The sequence below is a fragment of the Galeopterus variegatus genome, unplaced genomic scaffold, assembly GCF_000696425.1.
Source record: "Galeopterus variegatus unplaced genomic scaffold, G_variegatus-3.0.2 Scaffold1224, whole genome shotgun sequence".
In the NCBI taxonomy this organism is placed as follows: Eukaryota; Metazoa; Chordata; class Mammalia; order Dermoptera; family Cynocephalidae; genus Galeopterus; species Galeopterus variegatus.
Genome location: NW_007727335.1, coordinates 172,932 through 191,001, shown reverse-complemented (window position 1 = coordinate 191,001; position 18,070 = coordinate 172,932). Strand labels below are relative to the sequence as shown.

At 41.3% G+C, this 18,070-nt stretch overlaps 1 protein-coding gene across 3 annotated transcripts in view; it reads right to left on the bottom strand.

Moving 5' to 3' along the window:
* MAPRE2 (microtubule-associated protein, RP/EB family, member 2) overlaps positions 1-18,070 on the bottom strand; it is a 157,824-nt gene that overhangs the window by 98,173 nt on the left and 41,581 nt on the right. The window contains exon 1 of one of the 3 annotated variants that reach the window (XM_008575703.1): positions 2,603-2,861. The exons of the other annotated variants lie outside the window; for them this stretch is intronic. Within the exon in view, the coding sequence (XP_008573925.1) occupies positions 2,603-2,721 (119 nt within the window). The 5' untranslated portion in view covers positions 2,722-2,861. Of the gene's footprint in view, positions 1-2,602; positions 2,862-18,070 lie in introns of those variants that run through there. 3 annotated transcript variants of the gene reach the window in all.

The window sequence follows — 18,070 nt, the reverse complement described above, 5'->3', positions numbered from 1 at the left end:
AAGAACGGGTCCAGATATCCTTATATGTAACAAGCAAAGATAGAAAATGGAGCCTAAGATAAAGAACCTGCTGGGGGTTACCTAGGAGTCAGCAAAGGAATCAGGAAGAGAATTCCCTTTGATCTTGCCAGAGCACTGGTCTTACCTGGCCCTCTCAAGGAGAATGTCCAAGCACATCTCATTATTGAGGGCTCTACCAAACCTACAGCCAAAACACAACTTGCATTTGGTTAAATCTCTACTCTGGCTTTCAAAGTGCCTTCCAAGTTTCCTCAGCGATTAATGGCTATATTATTCCAGTCTTGGGATGCCAAATAGTGATGGAAAGCTTCCTGGACAGAAAAATGTGTCACATCTTCCCTTTCCCTATACTATACTACTCCAAAAAAGTAGGTGGTAGTTATATTAGTCTGGTCATCCACTTTGAAAGAAAAGCAGACCAAGGAAAACACCAAGTGTGCCTGTCTCCATGTCCACCCTTTGCATAATACAATACAAATGCAATTTTGGAGGCTTCCTTCTTCATTTAACTTATGACATCTCTCACTATAGCATCCAGTAACCCTATTATATAAAATATGAATGCAATGAATCTCTTAGTGACTTAATTTGTTCAGCCAGATCTTTATTAAAAGTCAGTTTTATTTGTTTTGTTTTGATATAATTTCAGGTACCATTATAGGGACTCAGAAAGCAAACTGGAAATAATTAAGGAAACAGAAATAATAACTTGGATCGAATTAAAAAGGTTAAGTCAAATTTCATCTTAAACCAATAATTTGTCACCAAAAGGTAACACTTAAACTTTCTGTCAAATGATTTTCCATCGCCACTTCCTGTTAGTTCCTATGAGTAATAAAACCCAACCAGGCAACTTATTTTGGCCCACGTAGTAAAATTCGAACTCTGTCTTAAAAGCAACTGCTACCTACACAGCAGAAATTAAATTATTTAGGAAAAGAGGGCTACAAATTTATTACCCAGAAGAACAGTTCAAACAAACGAGGTTTAAAAGCAACTCAAGCTTTTTGTTTTTAAATTCTATTTTTAGGCTTTGGGATATTCACAGAGGAGAAAGGTGGAGTAGTAAGGAGAGAAAGGGCCCAATTTTCCAATCACAGAGTCTCAAAAAGGAGAGTCCCAGAAATTGTGGATCAATTTTGGTTTACATTAAGAGAATAACAAGCATTTGAAATCTGTAAGGATGCCATGTCAACACATTAGTTGGAACCATAAGGCATGAGATTTTAGTGACCTCATGGACACAGCCAAAATTAACTCCAAGTATTTATATAACTGCCAGAGATGGCAGAGCAAAGGTTGCTTATAATTTTTTTAAAAGTCAACAAATAGTGTGTTTCTTTGATGAAAGAGAAAGGAAGTGAGGTACTTTTAGTCCTATTTTATGATATGCAACATTTATACACAGGATATTCCCCATAATACCATCTGAATGTTTAGATGAAGGCTTTAAAAAAAAAAAAAGTTATTTCCTGTTGCTCACTAGCTGAGAGGATGCGCTTTAAAGGTATGTGTGCTCTGCCTCAAAGCAAAAGCATTGTTAGTGGTTATCAAGGTAACATTTAAAAATAACTACCCCTGTACAAAAGACCTTCAGAGGAAATATGACCACAGCTATCAGTCTCTCTTCAAGTCTAGCCTTGAGCTGCCTTAGACTCTAGATGCGTTCTCCATTACATTGTTATTCTTATCAAACAATGCGAACAATTTTAATGAGCTTATCTACTGGAACATATTGCCAGATACGTTAATGTAAAAATGATGCCAACCGTGCAAGGCAATTCATTAATCAAAAGGCTCATAACACAATGACCAAGATCAGCCCCATCCTCAAATCAGACCTCAGCAAAAAACCAGAGATCACCTTCCTCCTGTAAATAAGAAGGAAGGGCTCCCCCACCCATGCGGAGGCCAGAAACTCCCAAGAAAATGCATAACAGCACTGTTGTTTTTTTTTTCCCCCCCAGGCCCGTTGCAGTCCAGGCTCTTTCTAATAAACCTAGGATTTTATGCATAAAATTTTGGTGAACGTCTGACACGGTGACCTCTGCTGTCAATCCTTGCACCAATCAGCGAGCAGAATTCTTACAAAGCTCCATCAATCTGGCGGTTTAACATCAGAGACTGCAGCTTAATCTAGAGGATTCCATCTTTTGCACACTCCCCCAGGTTGAGCGCAAACGTTTTCCTCGCCATCCTCCCATTTTCTGTTTTCAGGCATAGCTACCTAACGGCTCCTTTAAAATCTGAAAAGAAGGGAAGGAGGGAAGGAAGTGCTACAGCCTGTCTCCCGTTGGGAGAGGAGGGAAAACAGCATGCATTTTATCAATGTGGAAGGAAAGAGATGGAGGGAGACCCCTTGCAGGCAGCCAACCTATTCACAAAATGCTTTCCATCTGCAATCGTGAAGCCTCAATGCACACCCAACATGACACATGGAAACAGATACCAAACAATCACAACTGCCGCCACAAACGCACGTCTGCAGCCACAGCCTGCTTCCATTATATAACGGGCCGGACTTCCGCGCGCCCCCGTGGCGGTCCCTGGCCGCTGCAGCTCCCGGTGCCAGCCCCATTACCTGTAGGAACGCTCCCCGCGCACTGTGTGCTTCCGGAAAGGAATGATGGTCCCGTTATCCTGGATGATGTCGTTGTTGTTCTCGCCATTTGGGGACAGGGTTTGGGTCGGCCCAGGCATTGGCGCTCTCCCGCGAAAGGGCACAAACCGCTGTGGGCTGGCTGGTGAGGAAGGTGGCTGCGTCTTCCCGCTCGCCGGCTCGGCTCGCCTGCTCCGCGCACAGACGGTGCCTGCAGCCCGCTCGCTGCTCCCTTCTCCCCGCTCCAGCTCCGGCCCCGCCCTCCCGCGTCCCCGCCCTCCCGGCCTCTGACGTCAGAGCGCCGGCAGCAGCACCCAGGTCACGTGGCCCAGCCCGTCACCATAGCAACGCGCTAACTCATCACCTCGGCTTAATTCGCAGAGGGCTGTGGCGTGAGCGCGCCAGCAGCTCCAGGCAGGCACCGGGCAGGCCTACATCTGGCATGTAAGACCCCAGGCCACCCCGCAGCCCCCCTCGCAGACTCTCCTTGTCTGAAACCAGCTCTTCCTCTCACCGTTTCCTTTCCTACCCGTGCTCCAACTGCAGCTGTGTACACAAAAGAAGGGTTCATGCAAGCGGGTGTGGGAGACCCTTTAACCCATTCAATACCATGTCCTTATGCCATGAAAATTAAATTTGGTCAGGATTCAGAAAAATCTAAAAAAGACCTAATGGCCAGCTTTTTGAAAAGGTATCAGACTAAGGGGTTAAAATTTGTAGTTTCTTCCTCCATTTGCCAAACAGCAGCAACCTCCTCCCTAAAAGAAGCCAAAAAAGAAAAAAGGAAAAAAAAAAAAAAAAAAAAAAAAAAAAAAAAAAGCCAAAGAGGAAGCTGTATTTCCTTCTAATCAATGTAGCCTTTACTTTAATAATGGGGGGATTAAAGATTGCAAATTAAGAGATTTTCTGTACAAAAGAATCCCCAAATATGATTTTAAAAAAAAGATAACCACCGAGAACATCACAGTTACCCAAGTCACCCAGTTCAAATTCTTTATACTGCCTCCTGATACAGATAATTGATCCCTTGCCATTTAGTCTATTATCATTTGAATTAAACAACTGGAAAATCTCAACATTAAAGCTGTTCTGCAGAACAGAACTGTAATGCATTTCCAAATACATTGGTTATGAGGCAGGTACTATTATTATCCCCATTTTAAAGATGAGTAAACTTGTCAGATTCAATAAATTGCTTAAGGTCACATGGCTAGGAAGTGGTGAACTGCAACTTCAAAGTGACATGCTTTAATCACTGTGACTGGACAGAAATGATCTGTATATAATGTGAGCTCAAATATAGATCAAGGTAAGAATCAAGTACTTCAGATATACTCCCAACATGACCATTGTGAAAAGATAGCTGTGAATAGAACTGCTAGTACTGTGCAAAGTCTATGTATTAAATTATAAACTCTGAACAGACTCCAAATGTGTCCATGCTCTCCTCCAGAAAAGAAGAGGAGAGTTTGAAGGATTTTCTGCTTCTTGCAGTGGCCTCTGACCTTCCGAGTGGTGGGAAGGGAAGAAGGACTGGAATGTAAAAGACACAACGTAAATATATGTGGAAGTACTAGGCTATGGCTCACTCCTTCACATCATTGTATGGTTTATCAGCTTATCATTTTGTGATACAGATATCAAAAACAAGTAAAAACTTTGTCATTCCTGACAATTCTCCAGCATATGTCCCTGGTAATAACTTATTTCTGGTATCAAGCTTCTGGAATTAGAATCAAATGTTTCACAACCCAGATGGTAAAGATAATCTCAAACTAGAGGGCCTCTTTTTTTTCCCTTCTTTTTTTTTTTTTTTTTTTTTTTTTTTTTTTTCCGTGTCCGGCAACGGATCGCAACCCTCAGTGCTACGGATCGCAACCCTCAGTGCTCAGCCAGTGAGCGGGAGCCGGTCTGTACGTGGGATCCGAACCCTCGGACGGGAGCGCCACCGCGCTTCCCAAGCGGCGCACCATCCAGTGCGCCACTGGGCCGGCCCTTTTTTTTCCCTTCTATTTTATCCTCTCCGTTTGGGATATTATTTTAATAATTTTATTTTCTGCTTCTCCAGTTAGTTCACAGTGCACTAGTTGATTCCTTCATCCACATTTCAGTTTATGTAAGATTTGTTTTTTCTCATACAATCAAAATCCAGTTGTGACATAAGATTTACAAGGAACACAGATAAATATCTAAATACAAGAGACACACACCAAGCCTCACATTGCACAATGAGGTAAAGGGGCATGACAGTGTAGTCATTCGTACAAAGATCTATGCTTCCTCTTACTATTTTGGTTACTTGACCCCCCTGTTGTTTCCTTACTAATTTGTTCCCTTTCACAAAAGCTTCTCCTTTCTTTGGGGACAGTCTAAAGTTGAAAGGCACAGTCTACAAATCAAATATTTAATGTTTTCAGAATTGACCCCCCTGTTGTTTCCTTACTAATTTGTTCCCTTTCACAAAAGCTTCTCCTTTCTTTGAGGACAGTCTAAAGTTGAAAGGCACAGTCTACAAATCAAATATTTAATGTTTTCAGAATATATCTTCTCAATTTGGATTTTTAATACAGCTTATTTTTCCATAATCCTATATTTGAGTAATACGTTAGACATAATTGGTATTATCATGAGGACTAAACTTGTCAGAATTTGAATGTATGGTGCATTGATTATCCCAACTAATTTTGTGGAGAGAATACTCCCACTTTGTTTCTAGCCTGCTCATGAAGGAAGGAACAATGGCCAAGAATTTGGGTTGATGGGCTAAAAGGGGAGGGGTAGTGAGTCAGGTGAAGGAGGTGTCTAAGAGCCCTTGTAAATCTTCCTCTATGACTGCTCTGAGCCACACTACTATAAAGGGACCCCGAGAGCTCTGGAGACCAGTGATTACCCTCCAAGATGCAGGGGTAACGGGTAATAATTTGAAAATATTAAACAGATGTGTTTTCATTCCTCTCCCCATAAATCAGGTTACCTGGCAGCCATTCTCCAGTTTAGCCCCAGGGAAAAGGGGAGGGCAAATTCTACTTTGGAAAGGAGGATGATATGATATAGAGAAAATGCAGAAAATACAGGAAGAGGGAGAGAAGAGCCAGATCTATGCCCAACTGAGTACAGGACAAAACGGATGAATGTAGGACAAAGCTAGTTCTTCCATCTCCAGTCTCAGGTCCTAGAAGGGAGGTGCTAGATTGGCTGAGGACAAAGACAAAACCTAAGGGACTTTCTTTTGCCTCCCTTCCCATTTGAGACTCTAGGAAATGACTGCCTTTTTAAAGGGGAATTAGTGAGAAATTGGTAAAGGGCCACAAAAAATGATTACACTGTGTAATGTTGAATTTACTAATTATCCTGATTTGAGCATCACATATTTCACACAGGTGTCAATATGCGACATGGTACCCTACAGATATGTACAATTAATTATGTTTCATCAACAACAACAGAAGACTGTCTTCCCAACACCCTCCTTCCCAAAGTGCAGCCCCATCACAGTAAAGACTGAAATCAGTGGCTTGGTATGGTTAGGGAGAGGAGTAGGCTTGAAATAGACTCTCAGATTCTCCTTTTGTTAGCACGAAGTGTGAAAGGTATCTAGAAGTTTCTGTCTGTCCTGTAGGGAATAAACAGAAGGTTGAGTGGACAGTGCTATTGGAGAGCTGAGTTTGTGGTGAGGGTGGGAGGCGGGTGTTATGAGGAGTGTCATCACAACAAAGGCAAAAGGATGTTTGACTTGGGTCCACAGCGTGGAACTTTTGCAGATGAGCTCAAATCGGAGAAAAAGGCAGTTCTGAGGAAGCTACACGGTGCCCAGGGCCAAGTCTGTAGGGAAGTACAGCTGCTGAAGGGTTCGGCACAGGACACCAGCAGAATGCCCATGAACCAGGTCAGACCAGCTGCTCCTCAGTAGACTGGGATACTGCAAACCCAAGGACCAGCATGAGACCAGAAGGCCCATACTCTCCTACCCTCTTGTGTTTCTACAAGCCCTGCACACCTATTCCTCCAGACACCATCTTGCAGAGGGGCTAGGGAGAGGAAGGACATCTAAAAGACTGAATATTTGTCCAAGAGATGGAGCCATCCAAAGATACTCTAAAGTGAAAGAGGCTGTAATACTGTGAAATGGAAAGTTTAAAACTATTTCTGGTTCCCCATTCCCCAGCAGGGTGGGGAGAATCACCCAGAACATTACAGAAAAAAAGTATAACTAGGCTAAAATGTCTTTGCCTAAATATGTTTGTAAATCTGACTGTGAATTAAGTTTTTGTCTTATCTACACAGGTATATCTAAAATAAAGTGTTCAGACCATTGTCCTATATCTCCCACTGCTCATGGAGAAATGGCTCTTCTCATCAAGCATCATGATTAAAATAGGAGCTCTGGAGTCAGGCAGACCTGGGTACCAGGCTTGACTTTACCACCTGCTGGCTCTGTGACCTTGGAAAGTTACTTTGCCTCTCTAACATTTAGTTTCCACATCTATAAAGTAGGTATTGGTTTCATAGTGTTGCTGTAGAAATTAAATTACATGATGTATTTAAAGCAATTACAGTGTCTGGCTATATAGCAAATGCTCATAAGCAGTAGATGATATTATTTTTAAATAATATGTTAGGCATACCCTAAAACACTTATTCATTCATTTGACACTTAAAACTGGCTTTCTTGTGTACTAGGAGCTAGTAAAACAAGAAGAAAAGTCTTCAGTTCTGACTTGGAGGAATTACCAGGGTTGTGGGTAAATGAGATAAAATAATCGGCCATTATGATACAATGCACAGTGCTATAATGGTGGTACCACTGAGGGTGACATGGGACCATAGACAATGAGCACCTAAATCAGAATGGAAACTGGGAAGTAGATCTGAAAGTTCTCCCATGTAGCTGATGTCTTAGATGAGTAATAATAGTAACCTTTTTTGTTCACTTCCTATGCATCAGACAGAGTATAAGGTCCTTTAGGACAGGGGCTCCAACTGTCTTGTTCACTGTTATATCTGCAATTCCTAGAAGAGAACGTAGCAGGTAGTAGCCACTAAATGAATATATAATTCATTAATTTATTCAACAAATATTTGATCTGATTCTCACAACAACCCTAACAAGAAAACTGAGGCTCAAAGAGGAGAAGCAACTTGTCCAGGATTGGATATCAGGTTGTCAGGTTTTCTTGGCCCAAAAGTTCACATGCTTATCCATTAGGCTATGCTGTCATTTAAAAGAGGAATGGCAGTGCAGAGGGCTTTTCAAGCAGATACCTCTTTAGGTAAAGAGGTAGAGAAGGGTGTAATGTCTCTGGCAAACAGCAGGTTGTTGAGTACGGACAGAGAGCAGAGTTCACAGGAGCAGGAAATGGGGCATGGACTAAGGGGCAGAAAGGCCTTATGGCCAAGCTAAGGAGCTTGATCTTCAATCTGAAGGTGATCTGGAAACATGAAATGTTGTAGGAAGGAATAGTAATGGTGAAATTTGCATGTCAAGAAGGTCAGGTGCTGGCAGTAGTATGGAGGACATATTGAAGAAGATCAGAATGGACCAAACAGTGATGAAGACCTAAACTAAAACAGAGGCCAAGGTGGGGGGGGGGGGGGGTAGAAGAAAGCACAGATTTGAGATAGCTAGAGGGTATTACTGTTAGGATCTGGTGACTAACTGGATGTGGGCACAGTCACGCATGGGAGTTAAGGAGACATGTGGGTAGTGAAGGAGAAAGAGATCCCAAATGAATCTCAGGTTTATGGCCTGGCTGACCAAGTGGATAATAGTATCATTTATCAAGGTAAGGAATATGGATTAAATTGTTCTTTTGGAAGAAGGTCTCTCATAATGTGTTTTGGACATAGAGAAGTACCTATAGGACATTGTAGTGGTTAACAGGCTTCACACATAGTGGGTGTTCATTAAGTATTTGTGGAATAAGAGAATATATGGGTCTTGATCTTATGAGATAGGTTTGACTTGGAGATGCATATTATATGGAGGAAATTATATCATAAGTGATCACTGATGCTATGGTGCTCTCATTTAGGGAGAAAGAGAAGACCTGAGATGGAATGCTTTAAGGGCTGAGTGATAGAAGAGAAACCTGTGGAAAGACACTGTGAAGGATTTTGTCTAGTGGGGCAAATCACAGGAAGGACTGGTTTCATGGGCCCAGGGGAGAAGCAGCTTTCACAGGGGAGGGAGAGGTCTCTAGGGCCAAATGTCACAGAAAGTTTGAATCAAATAAGGGCAGAGAAGTGTTTACTAGATTTGATATGGTATTCTCAAAGATATTTAAGGGGCTGGATTTAAGATCAGACCCATCAATGATTAGTGAAAATAAGGAAATCTTTCAACAAGCAATAAAACCTGCAATTCTTTGCAAAATCATGAATATTCTGACCCAACCAAGATATTCAAGGAAGGAAGAGATACTAAATCAAGGGTCATGTATGTAGGGGTCAACATGTTAATTAATGAACACCTGTTAGGCATCAGATGAACTGATCCTACCTTTAAGCTGACATTCTAGTGGGGTCGGGATCCACCAAAAAATGTAAAACAAAAATTTTAAATGCATATTTGGAGAACAGGATTTCTAAGACAGACCCAAAGGACAGAGAGGCAGAGGAATGAGAACAATGAGTGAAAAAGGAAACCAGCAGCAAGACCCGGCACACAGGTCCAATTGAGGAAGACTGAACTGGGCATAGTCCAAATTTTAATTTTTAGAGTTCTAAAATTATAGCACCATCACATTTCTCTTAGGATTTAGGCAAGAGAACACCAATAATCACATATTGGCAGAAATAATTGTCTCTCTCCTTCTTTTTTTTTTTTGTCTTTTTGTCTTTTTCTGTGTCCGGCAACGGATCGCAACCCTCAGTGTTGCCCCCGTACCGGACCGGGGACCGGCAACGGGATTGCAACCCTCGGCGTTGCTCCCGCGCCTCGCTCAGCCAGTGAGCGGGAACCGGTCTGTATGTGGGATCCGAACCCTCGGGTGGGAGCGCCGCCGCGCTTCCCAAGCGGCGCGCTATCCAGTGCGCCACCGGGCCGGCCCGTCTCTCTCCTTCTATAACACATAAGGTTCATCTAGAACAGGGATTTTTGCATTGCCTTGGATTTGAGAAATCCAAAATTTAATAGTAGAGAAGATAGGAATTCACTAACCAAGGGCAGGTGTTAGTCCTGATTCCATTTCAGAAGCACCTACTCATCACAAATGTCTTTTACAGCTTAAAATGTGAAGCTGACAATCATTGCTGTCAAAGGCATTCACAGTTGTCACACCACCTTACATGGGGGCTTCCTTAGATCATTATCACCTCCAAATACAGACAGAAGATTCTACTTAGCAGTCACCTCTGCTGCCCTGGGACAGGTCATTTCTCCTATGTGTATGTCCTAAGATATTTTCCAGGAGGGAAGGCTAGGTGCAGGTTATCAATCAATGACTTAAAATATGCATCACACCCAAAATGATAGCAGTGAATAAATACACGATTGGCCAGCCAGTGACACTGGTCCTGAAATCACATTGGTGGCATAAATACGTATTTGAGATTGGTCCTTGCTCACAAATTTTAGTCCAGAGGCATAGGAAGATTTTATTAGTTCTTCCTCTGGATCTGATGAGAATTTTGTGATGTGTACCTGCTCCCTGTGTTTTAAATAATAGTAATTTTATTTAAGAAAAATTAGGGAATAATGCTTTCCCTCAGTTGAAGAAAAGCCCTTTTCAAAACCAACCTACACATGGCCAGCCCGGTGGCGCACTGCTACAGTGCGCCGCTTGGGAGCGCGGCGGCGCTCCCGCCGAGGGTTCGGATCTCACATACAGACCAGCCGCTCACTGGCTGAGCAAGGTGCGGGCGCAACACCGAGGGTTGCGATCCCGTTGCCGGTCCCGGTCCCGTATGGGCGCGACACTGAGGGTTGTGATCCGTTGCCGGTCACGAAAAAAGACAAAAAGGAAAAACAAACAAACAAACAAACAAAAAAACCAACCTACACAGATATGTTTCTGCACAATTGACTTTTGAGATGACGTGTCTTTGCAAATTTATTGGCCACATTTATTGCTGTGCTGATATGTTCAGAAGACAGATTTTTGCACGTTCCCTCTCTTATTTGCTAGGAAAATAGCAAGGTTTTCATAATATCAAAACATAGAACACACCATTACATAAGATAAGATTTCTCTGTGTGTTAGAATTTATTTTCTAATTTGCTTTTTCTTAGGTTTTGCTCAAGCTTGGACTTAACTTTATGGAATAACTCACAGAATATAATGTGAAAGCAATTTAAGAACACTCACAGAGCATTATGATTTCTGTAATCATTCAATCAAATCTGTTCAATGTGAGGTTTCAGTCTATTAAATAAAAATGTACTTTTGAATTTTACCATCTTGTTTAATACAAGAGCTTTCAATATGTTTTCCATAAAAATACAATGTGACAGATGTTATAATTAAAGAATGCATTAAGTACCACAGGAATACAGAAAAGAAAATAAACATGCCTAGGTAAACCAGGAAAAGCTTCACTGAGGCAGTAATACTTTAATTAGAGCTCAACCATCATTCAACGAATTTCTATTGAGCACTGTGTGCTAGGAACTATTCTAGGCATTGGAGATACAGAAATTAACAAACTAGTTAAAACTCCCTGCCCTCATGGAACTTACATTTGAGTGTATGAACATATATAAGTGATGGGGTGAGAAGACAATAAAATATATAGTGGGTCAGATGGTTGTAAATACTATAAAGACAAACAGAGCAAGGAAGGGTGTTGTAATTTTAAATGGTGGGGGGCAGGATAGACATTCCTGAGAAGGTAATATTTAATGAATGACCTAAGGGAGGTGAGGGACACAACCATGTGGATATCAAAAAGAAAAATGTTCTAGGCAAAGACAACAGCAAGTGTAAATGCACTGAGGTGGGATCATAACTTGACTGAGAAACAATAAGTCAGGGGTGTCTGCAGCAAAGTGAGTGTGCGCATGTGCACACTGCAGGGAGGTAGAGAGGTGGGTGTGGGAGATGAGGTCAGAAAGATCACACAGGGACCAGAATACACAGGCTTTGAAAGGTGATCATAAAGACTTCGGCTTAAAACCAAAGTTAGAAAACACTCATTTGTAGTAGTGTTAGCAGTGTTGGCACAATGTGAAATATTCTCTAATGATAGCAACATCTAATATTTGATTACTTTTTATGGACTATGCTTTACAATCAGTAAGTATTTTAATACTCACAGAAATGTACAAGAAAGGGGCTATTCTAAGTCACATTTGTCAGAGGAGGTATATCAGTCCATTTTCTGTTGCTTATAATAGAATACCTGAACCTAGGCAATATACAAAGAAATGAAATTTCCTACAATTTTGGAGGCTAGGAAATCTACAGTCCAGGAGGCACATCTGGTAAGGGCCTTTTTGTTGCTGATTCTCTACAGCAACACAGGGTATTACATGGCTAGAGAAATTTCACTTGCTCTCCTTATAAAACCATCAGAAGCATGCCCATGACAAACCATTAAACTATCAACCCATTACTCCATGAATGGATCAACCCATTCAGAGGGTACAGTCCTCACAATCTAATCACCTCTTAAATACCATACCCACCTTTCAAATACCATAATTGGATTTCCAACCCTCCTAGCACTGTTACAATGGGGGTCAAGTTTCAATGGGTTTTGGGGGGACACTCAATCCACAGCAGGAGGTAACCAGTTAAATATCTAGCTAGGTCACCAGCCAGGAAGTGGCAGAGCTGTGCATGAACCCACCTGCCAGATGTTAAAGGCATCATTCTTTATTTTACTAGCTCAGCCTGCCTTCCACTAGGGTCTGATTAACCTGGGCAGAAGCATGCAGAATCCAGGATTGGGGAGTAGCAGGGATGAGTCAGCAGGACACAGAGGCAGGAGAATGTACATCACTACTGTGAAGGTAATTCTGTGTAGGGAGCAAGGAGGTAAAGCCAGACGAAGGCTGAGAAGCAGAGAGAACAGAAAGGACTAAGAGATGGGAGGCTACACAAGAGAGCAGTATTCATGGGAGTGAGGGATTAGTAGAAGTGGAGGCATAGGAGTTGAAAATTATGGTTAAGGAAAAGGGAGGAGGAGGGAGGAAGAAATACTAGGATTTGGGGGTTAGCAGTATAAGTGATTGCTAGAGGAAAAAAAAATTTTTTTTATTTTAACTTCTCAATAAACACTGTAGTTGATTTTCATGACCCTTTATTCGTTCCTCTTCCACCTTCCTCTCTCCCCCACCCCCACATCATATCTGTTCACTTGTCTTAAAAGAGTTCAAGGAATTGTTGTGATGGTTGTCTTCTTCCCCCCACCCTTTGTGTGTTTATTTTTAGCTCCCGCAAATAAGTGAGAACATGTGGTATTTTTCTTTTAGTGCCTGACGTGTTTCACTTAATATAATTTTCTCTAAGTCCATCCATGTTGTTGTGAATGGTAGTATTTCATTCTTTTTTATAGCAGAGTAGAATTCCCTTGTGTAGATGTACCACAGTTTCCTTATCCACTCATCTGATGATGGACATTTGGGCTGGTTCCAACTCTTGGCTATTGTGAATAGTGCTGCAATAAACATTGGAGTACAGGTATCGCTTTGGCATGATGATTTCCATTCATCTGGGTATATTCCCAGCAGTGGAATAGCTGGGTCATATGGTAGATCTATCTGCAATTGTTTGAGGAACCTCCATACCATTTTCCATAAAGGCTGCACCATTTTGCAGTCCCAACAACAGTGTATGAGAGTTCCTTTTTCTCCACAATCTCGCCAGCACTTATCATTCTCAGTCTTTTGAATATTAGCCATCCTGACTGGAGTGAGATGGTATCTTAAAGTGGTCTTGATTTGCATTTCCCAGATGCTGAATGATGTTGAGCATTTTTTCATGTGTCTGTTGGCCATTCGTATATCTTCCTTTGAGAAATGCCTATTCAGCTCCTTTACCCATTTTTTAATTGGGTTGTTTCTTTGCTGTAAATTTCTTTGAGTTCCTTGTATATTCTGGATATTAATCCTTTGTCAGAGGTGTATTTTGCAAATATTTTCTCCCCCTCTGTTGATTTTCTTTTGCTGTGCAGAAGCTCTTTAGTTTGATATAACCCTTTTTGTTTATTTTTCCTTTAGGTGCCTGTGCTTTTGGGGTCCTATACATGAAGTCTGTACCCACTCCTACTTCCTGGAGTGTTTCCCCTATGTTTTCTTTAAGGAGTTTTATTGTTTCAGGCTGTATATTTAATACTTTAATCCATTTTGAGTTGATTTTGGTATATGGTGAGAGGTATGGGTCTAGTTTCATTCTCCTACATATAAATATCCAGTTTTCCCAGCACCATTTGCTGAAGAGGCATTCTCTTCCCCAGTGTATAGACTTGGTGCCTTTGTCAAAGATAAGATGGCTATAGGTGTATGGGTTGATTTCTGGGTTCTCTATTCTATTCCATTGATCCATGTGTCTGTTTTTATGCCAGTACCATGCTGTTTTGGTTATTATAGTTTTGTAATATAGTTTAAAGTCAGGTAGTGTTATGCTTCCAGCTTTATTTATTTATTTTTTTGCTCAGGACTTCTTTGGCTATGTGTGGTCTTTTGTTAGTCCATATAAATGTCTGGATAGTTTTTTCCATTTCTGAGAAAAATGTCATCAGAATTTTTGCTACTGATTTTTGGGTGTTGATTTTGTATCCTGCAACTTTGCTGAAATCATTTATCAACTCTAGGAGTTTTGTAGAGGCCTTAGGCTGTTCAATATACAGGATTATATCATCCACAAACAGGGACAGTTTGACTTCATCTTTTCCAAACTGGATGCCCTTTATTTCCTTCTCTTTGATTGTTCTGGCTAGTACTTCCAACACTATGTTGAATAGGAGTGATGAGAGTGGGCATCCTTGTCTAGTTCCTGTTCTTAACGGAAAAGCTTTCAGCTTTTCCCCATTCAGGATGATATTGGCAGTGGGTTTATCATATATGGCTTTAATTGTGTTGAGATACTTTCCATATATACCTAACTTGTACAGAGTCTTTATCATGAACGAATGTTGAATTTTGTCAAATACTTTTTGAGCATCTATAGAGATGATCATATGGTTCTTGTCTTTGCTTTTATTGATGTGGTGTATCACATTTATTGATTTGTGTATGTTGAACCAACATTGCATCCCTGGGAATAATTCCACTTGATCATAGTGTATAATTTTGTGTATGTGTTGCTGTGTTCCATTAGCTAATATTTTACTGAGGATTTTTGTATCTCCATTCATCAAGGATATTGGCCTGTAGTTTTCTATTCTTGATGTATCTTTGCCTGGTTTGGGTATCAGGGTGATGTTTGCCTCATAGAATGAGTTTGGGAGAATGGCCTCTGTTTCAATCTTTTGGAACAGTCTGTAGAGAATCAGTATCAGTTCCTCTTTGAAGGTTTGGTAGAACTCTGCAGTGAACCTGTCCGGTCCTGGGCTTTTCTTTGTTGAAAAAATAATTTTCTTAACCATTATAGTGATTATTTTATTTCTGAGTAAGCCTCAGCTAGCAATGTCCATTTCTTTGATACTTTCTGGAAGGAGAGGAAACCACCAGCATTTTTTGGTATTTGTATTCAAAACTAAAATCTACTTTCATCTTCATTACGCCAAGACTGTTATAATTCAACTTTCTAGTTATAGACATGCCTATTTAAATGCTCTCACTGAAACGCACCCAAATTTATGAAATTCCTTTATTTACTTCCCATTTTATTTCCATGTTAAAATGAAACACATCTTGCTGAAGTAACTGGGTAGGACAACTAAGAAGGGATGAAAGGCACCTTGGGCTCAGTTGGATGGCAAGAAGACTGAAGAGACCCTAAGTACCAATAACAAATAATCTTCCAGATGACTCAGAAGCTTTCAAGCGATTTCCTTGGGGTTCTCGAAAGTCAACTAACCCAGTGGGCTTTATTTCTGACTTTGATATTAAAAAGTCCAAACTGTGTGAAAAGACCCTTTAATAGAAATAGGAAGCCAGGAGAAGATGGGAAAATAGTTGTTCTATGAGGTACCGTGGCCTTCAGAGTTTCAGAGCTGCTCAGAACCAAGGCCATCCAGTGGAACTAGGGACACTGGGAGCAAGGGTCTTCCTGAGCTTCTCTGTCACGTCTGGTGAGCACCACAGCAGAGCTATTAGGGCTCACGGATGGCTCCTCTACAGCGTGTGGAGGGAACATGAGGCCAGCAGCTGGGAAGCAGTGTGAGTAATGGAAGAAAAATCCCCCAGTTTCTGACCTCATCCAAATAGAATGTTTAAAAAGAAAATTAAAGCAGCTTACTTCATTAGAAAAAGAAAAGAATGCAACTGGAAGTCATGAAGACTAAGCTTCCATCAGAAATGTTTTAATGAGAGCCTATATTTTGTTTCCTCAAGAGCTTAGAATGCCAAGTATCTTCATGTCTTCAATTTGCATCCAATCAACATCTATAGAACATGAACATGAAGGGTCCAACTAGAGTATAGCACACAAAAACATAATGGGTCACCTTCAAGAAGCTTCCATCTAGTTTCTATATAAATGAATCAGACTCCTGGGAAATCAAAACAGTTCTTAGTCTTAATATCTAAGGAGACACAATGAGTTAATAGTTAGCTGATAGATCTAGAATCAATTCTTGGGATTAACACCCCTATACACAGCCTTTCTTCATACCCTTCCCCCCAGCCCACAATTCCAGTCTCTTCTGGAGGATCCTATCAGCCTTCAAGGATACAAGAGAATCATTATAAATGAGAAGTAATGGCACTTAGTACCAAGAACATTCATGGTGAACATTATCATATCTGCTCCTCCTTCTTCTGGGAAATATTTCTTCAAGCCTTGTAGTTCTAGTGGGGCTGGTCAATTGCAACAGTCCATCTTCCTTGCCCTAAGGATTGGCTCAGGGACAAGTTTATGACCCAAGCCAGGTCATTTAGAATATTTCTCTAGGATTTTCTAAAATAAGAGCTGCAATATGGGGAAGGGGGTAGAGGAGCGATGGTATCCTCTTTATTAAAGATAGCACTTTAGAATTAAGAAAATGTAGTGTAAGTTGTATATTTACTATATTTTGCACAAAAGAAAAGAATATGAATGTAGAAAGAATTTGTGGTTTTAATACAGACTTGGATTTGAATCCAGGTGCTGGTACTTACAAATTGCATAATCTTGGCCAAATTACTTAACTTCTCTTAGTCTCAGCTTCTTCATTTATAAAGTAGGGGTAAATAAGATTTACAAGGTAACATTTTGAGGTATAAACCTAGTTTCCCTCCTTGTCCCTTCTAGCCATAATTTGCCACTCTTCCCTTCTAGAGGTTGGATTTATTTCCCCTCCAACAGAATCCCCATGGCAGCTTTGACCAACAGACTTTGGTAGAAATGATGCCAACCAATTCTTGACCTAGAACTTAGAATGACTGGCAACTTCTGCTTCTATCTCTTGGAAGTCAGCTGTCCTGTGAAAAGTTCGACTACCCTAGGACCACCATGCTGTGGGAAGTATAAGTCATGTGAAGAGTCCCAGAGGATAAGACACCATGGGACAGGGAGGGGAAAAGGAAAGGGAAAGGGAAAGACCACAGAGTACCAAGCCTCCAAAGATGTGACTGAAGAAGCATCATGCAGCTCCAACCCACAGCTGGCACTATAAGGATATATGGATCAGAGACAAACAGCCTAGCCAAAACCTTCCTGAATTCCCCAACCACAAAACAATGAGACATGAAAAAATGGTTATTTTAAGTTAGTATGTTTGGGGTAGACTGTTATGCAGTAATAGAGAACAGCAACACCCTGTTGGTGCTCTACTGCTGTGTAATTAACACCCCAAAACTTAGCCCATTAAAACAACAGCAGTCATTTTATGATCTGGTATCATTCTGGAGGTTGACTGGGCTCAGCTAGGTGGTTCTTACTTATGGCCTCTCATGCAGCTGTACTCAGAGAGTGGCTGACTACCGAAGTCTTCATAAAGTCTTACGATGGATGGCTATGTTGCCTTTTGGTTGGGACCTCACTGGGGAAGGATTCTCTATGTGGCCTGCAGAGGCCATCCCTCACAGCTTGGCATCTAGGTCCCAAGTGTGATCATCCCTAAGGAGCCGGCAGAGGACATGGCAGTCTTAAAACATGGTCTTGGAAGTCACAGAGCAACACTTCCATCATACTTTCCTGATCAAGGCAGCCACAAAAGTCCACCCACATTCAAGAGGAAGGGCTATCAACACCACTGGCATCCCAGATGGGAGGAATGTCAATCTCACACGGCATGAAAAACACAGGATGGGAGATAATGTGGTAGCCAGCTTTAGAAAATGTGTTCTGCCACACACACCCTGCTCTACCTCCTTATACCCCATTTCCTCAGCATGGGGGTATTAAAGAAAGAATGCAAAAGGAG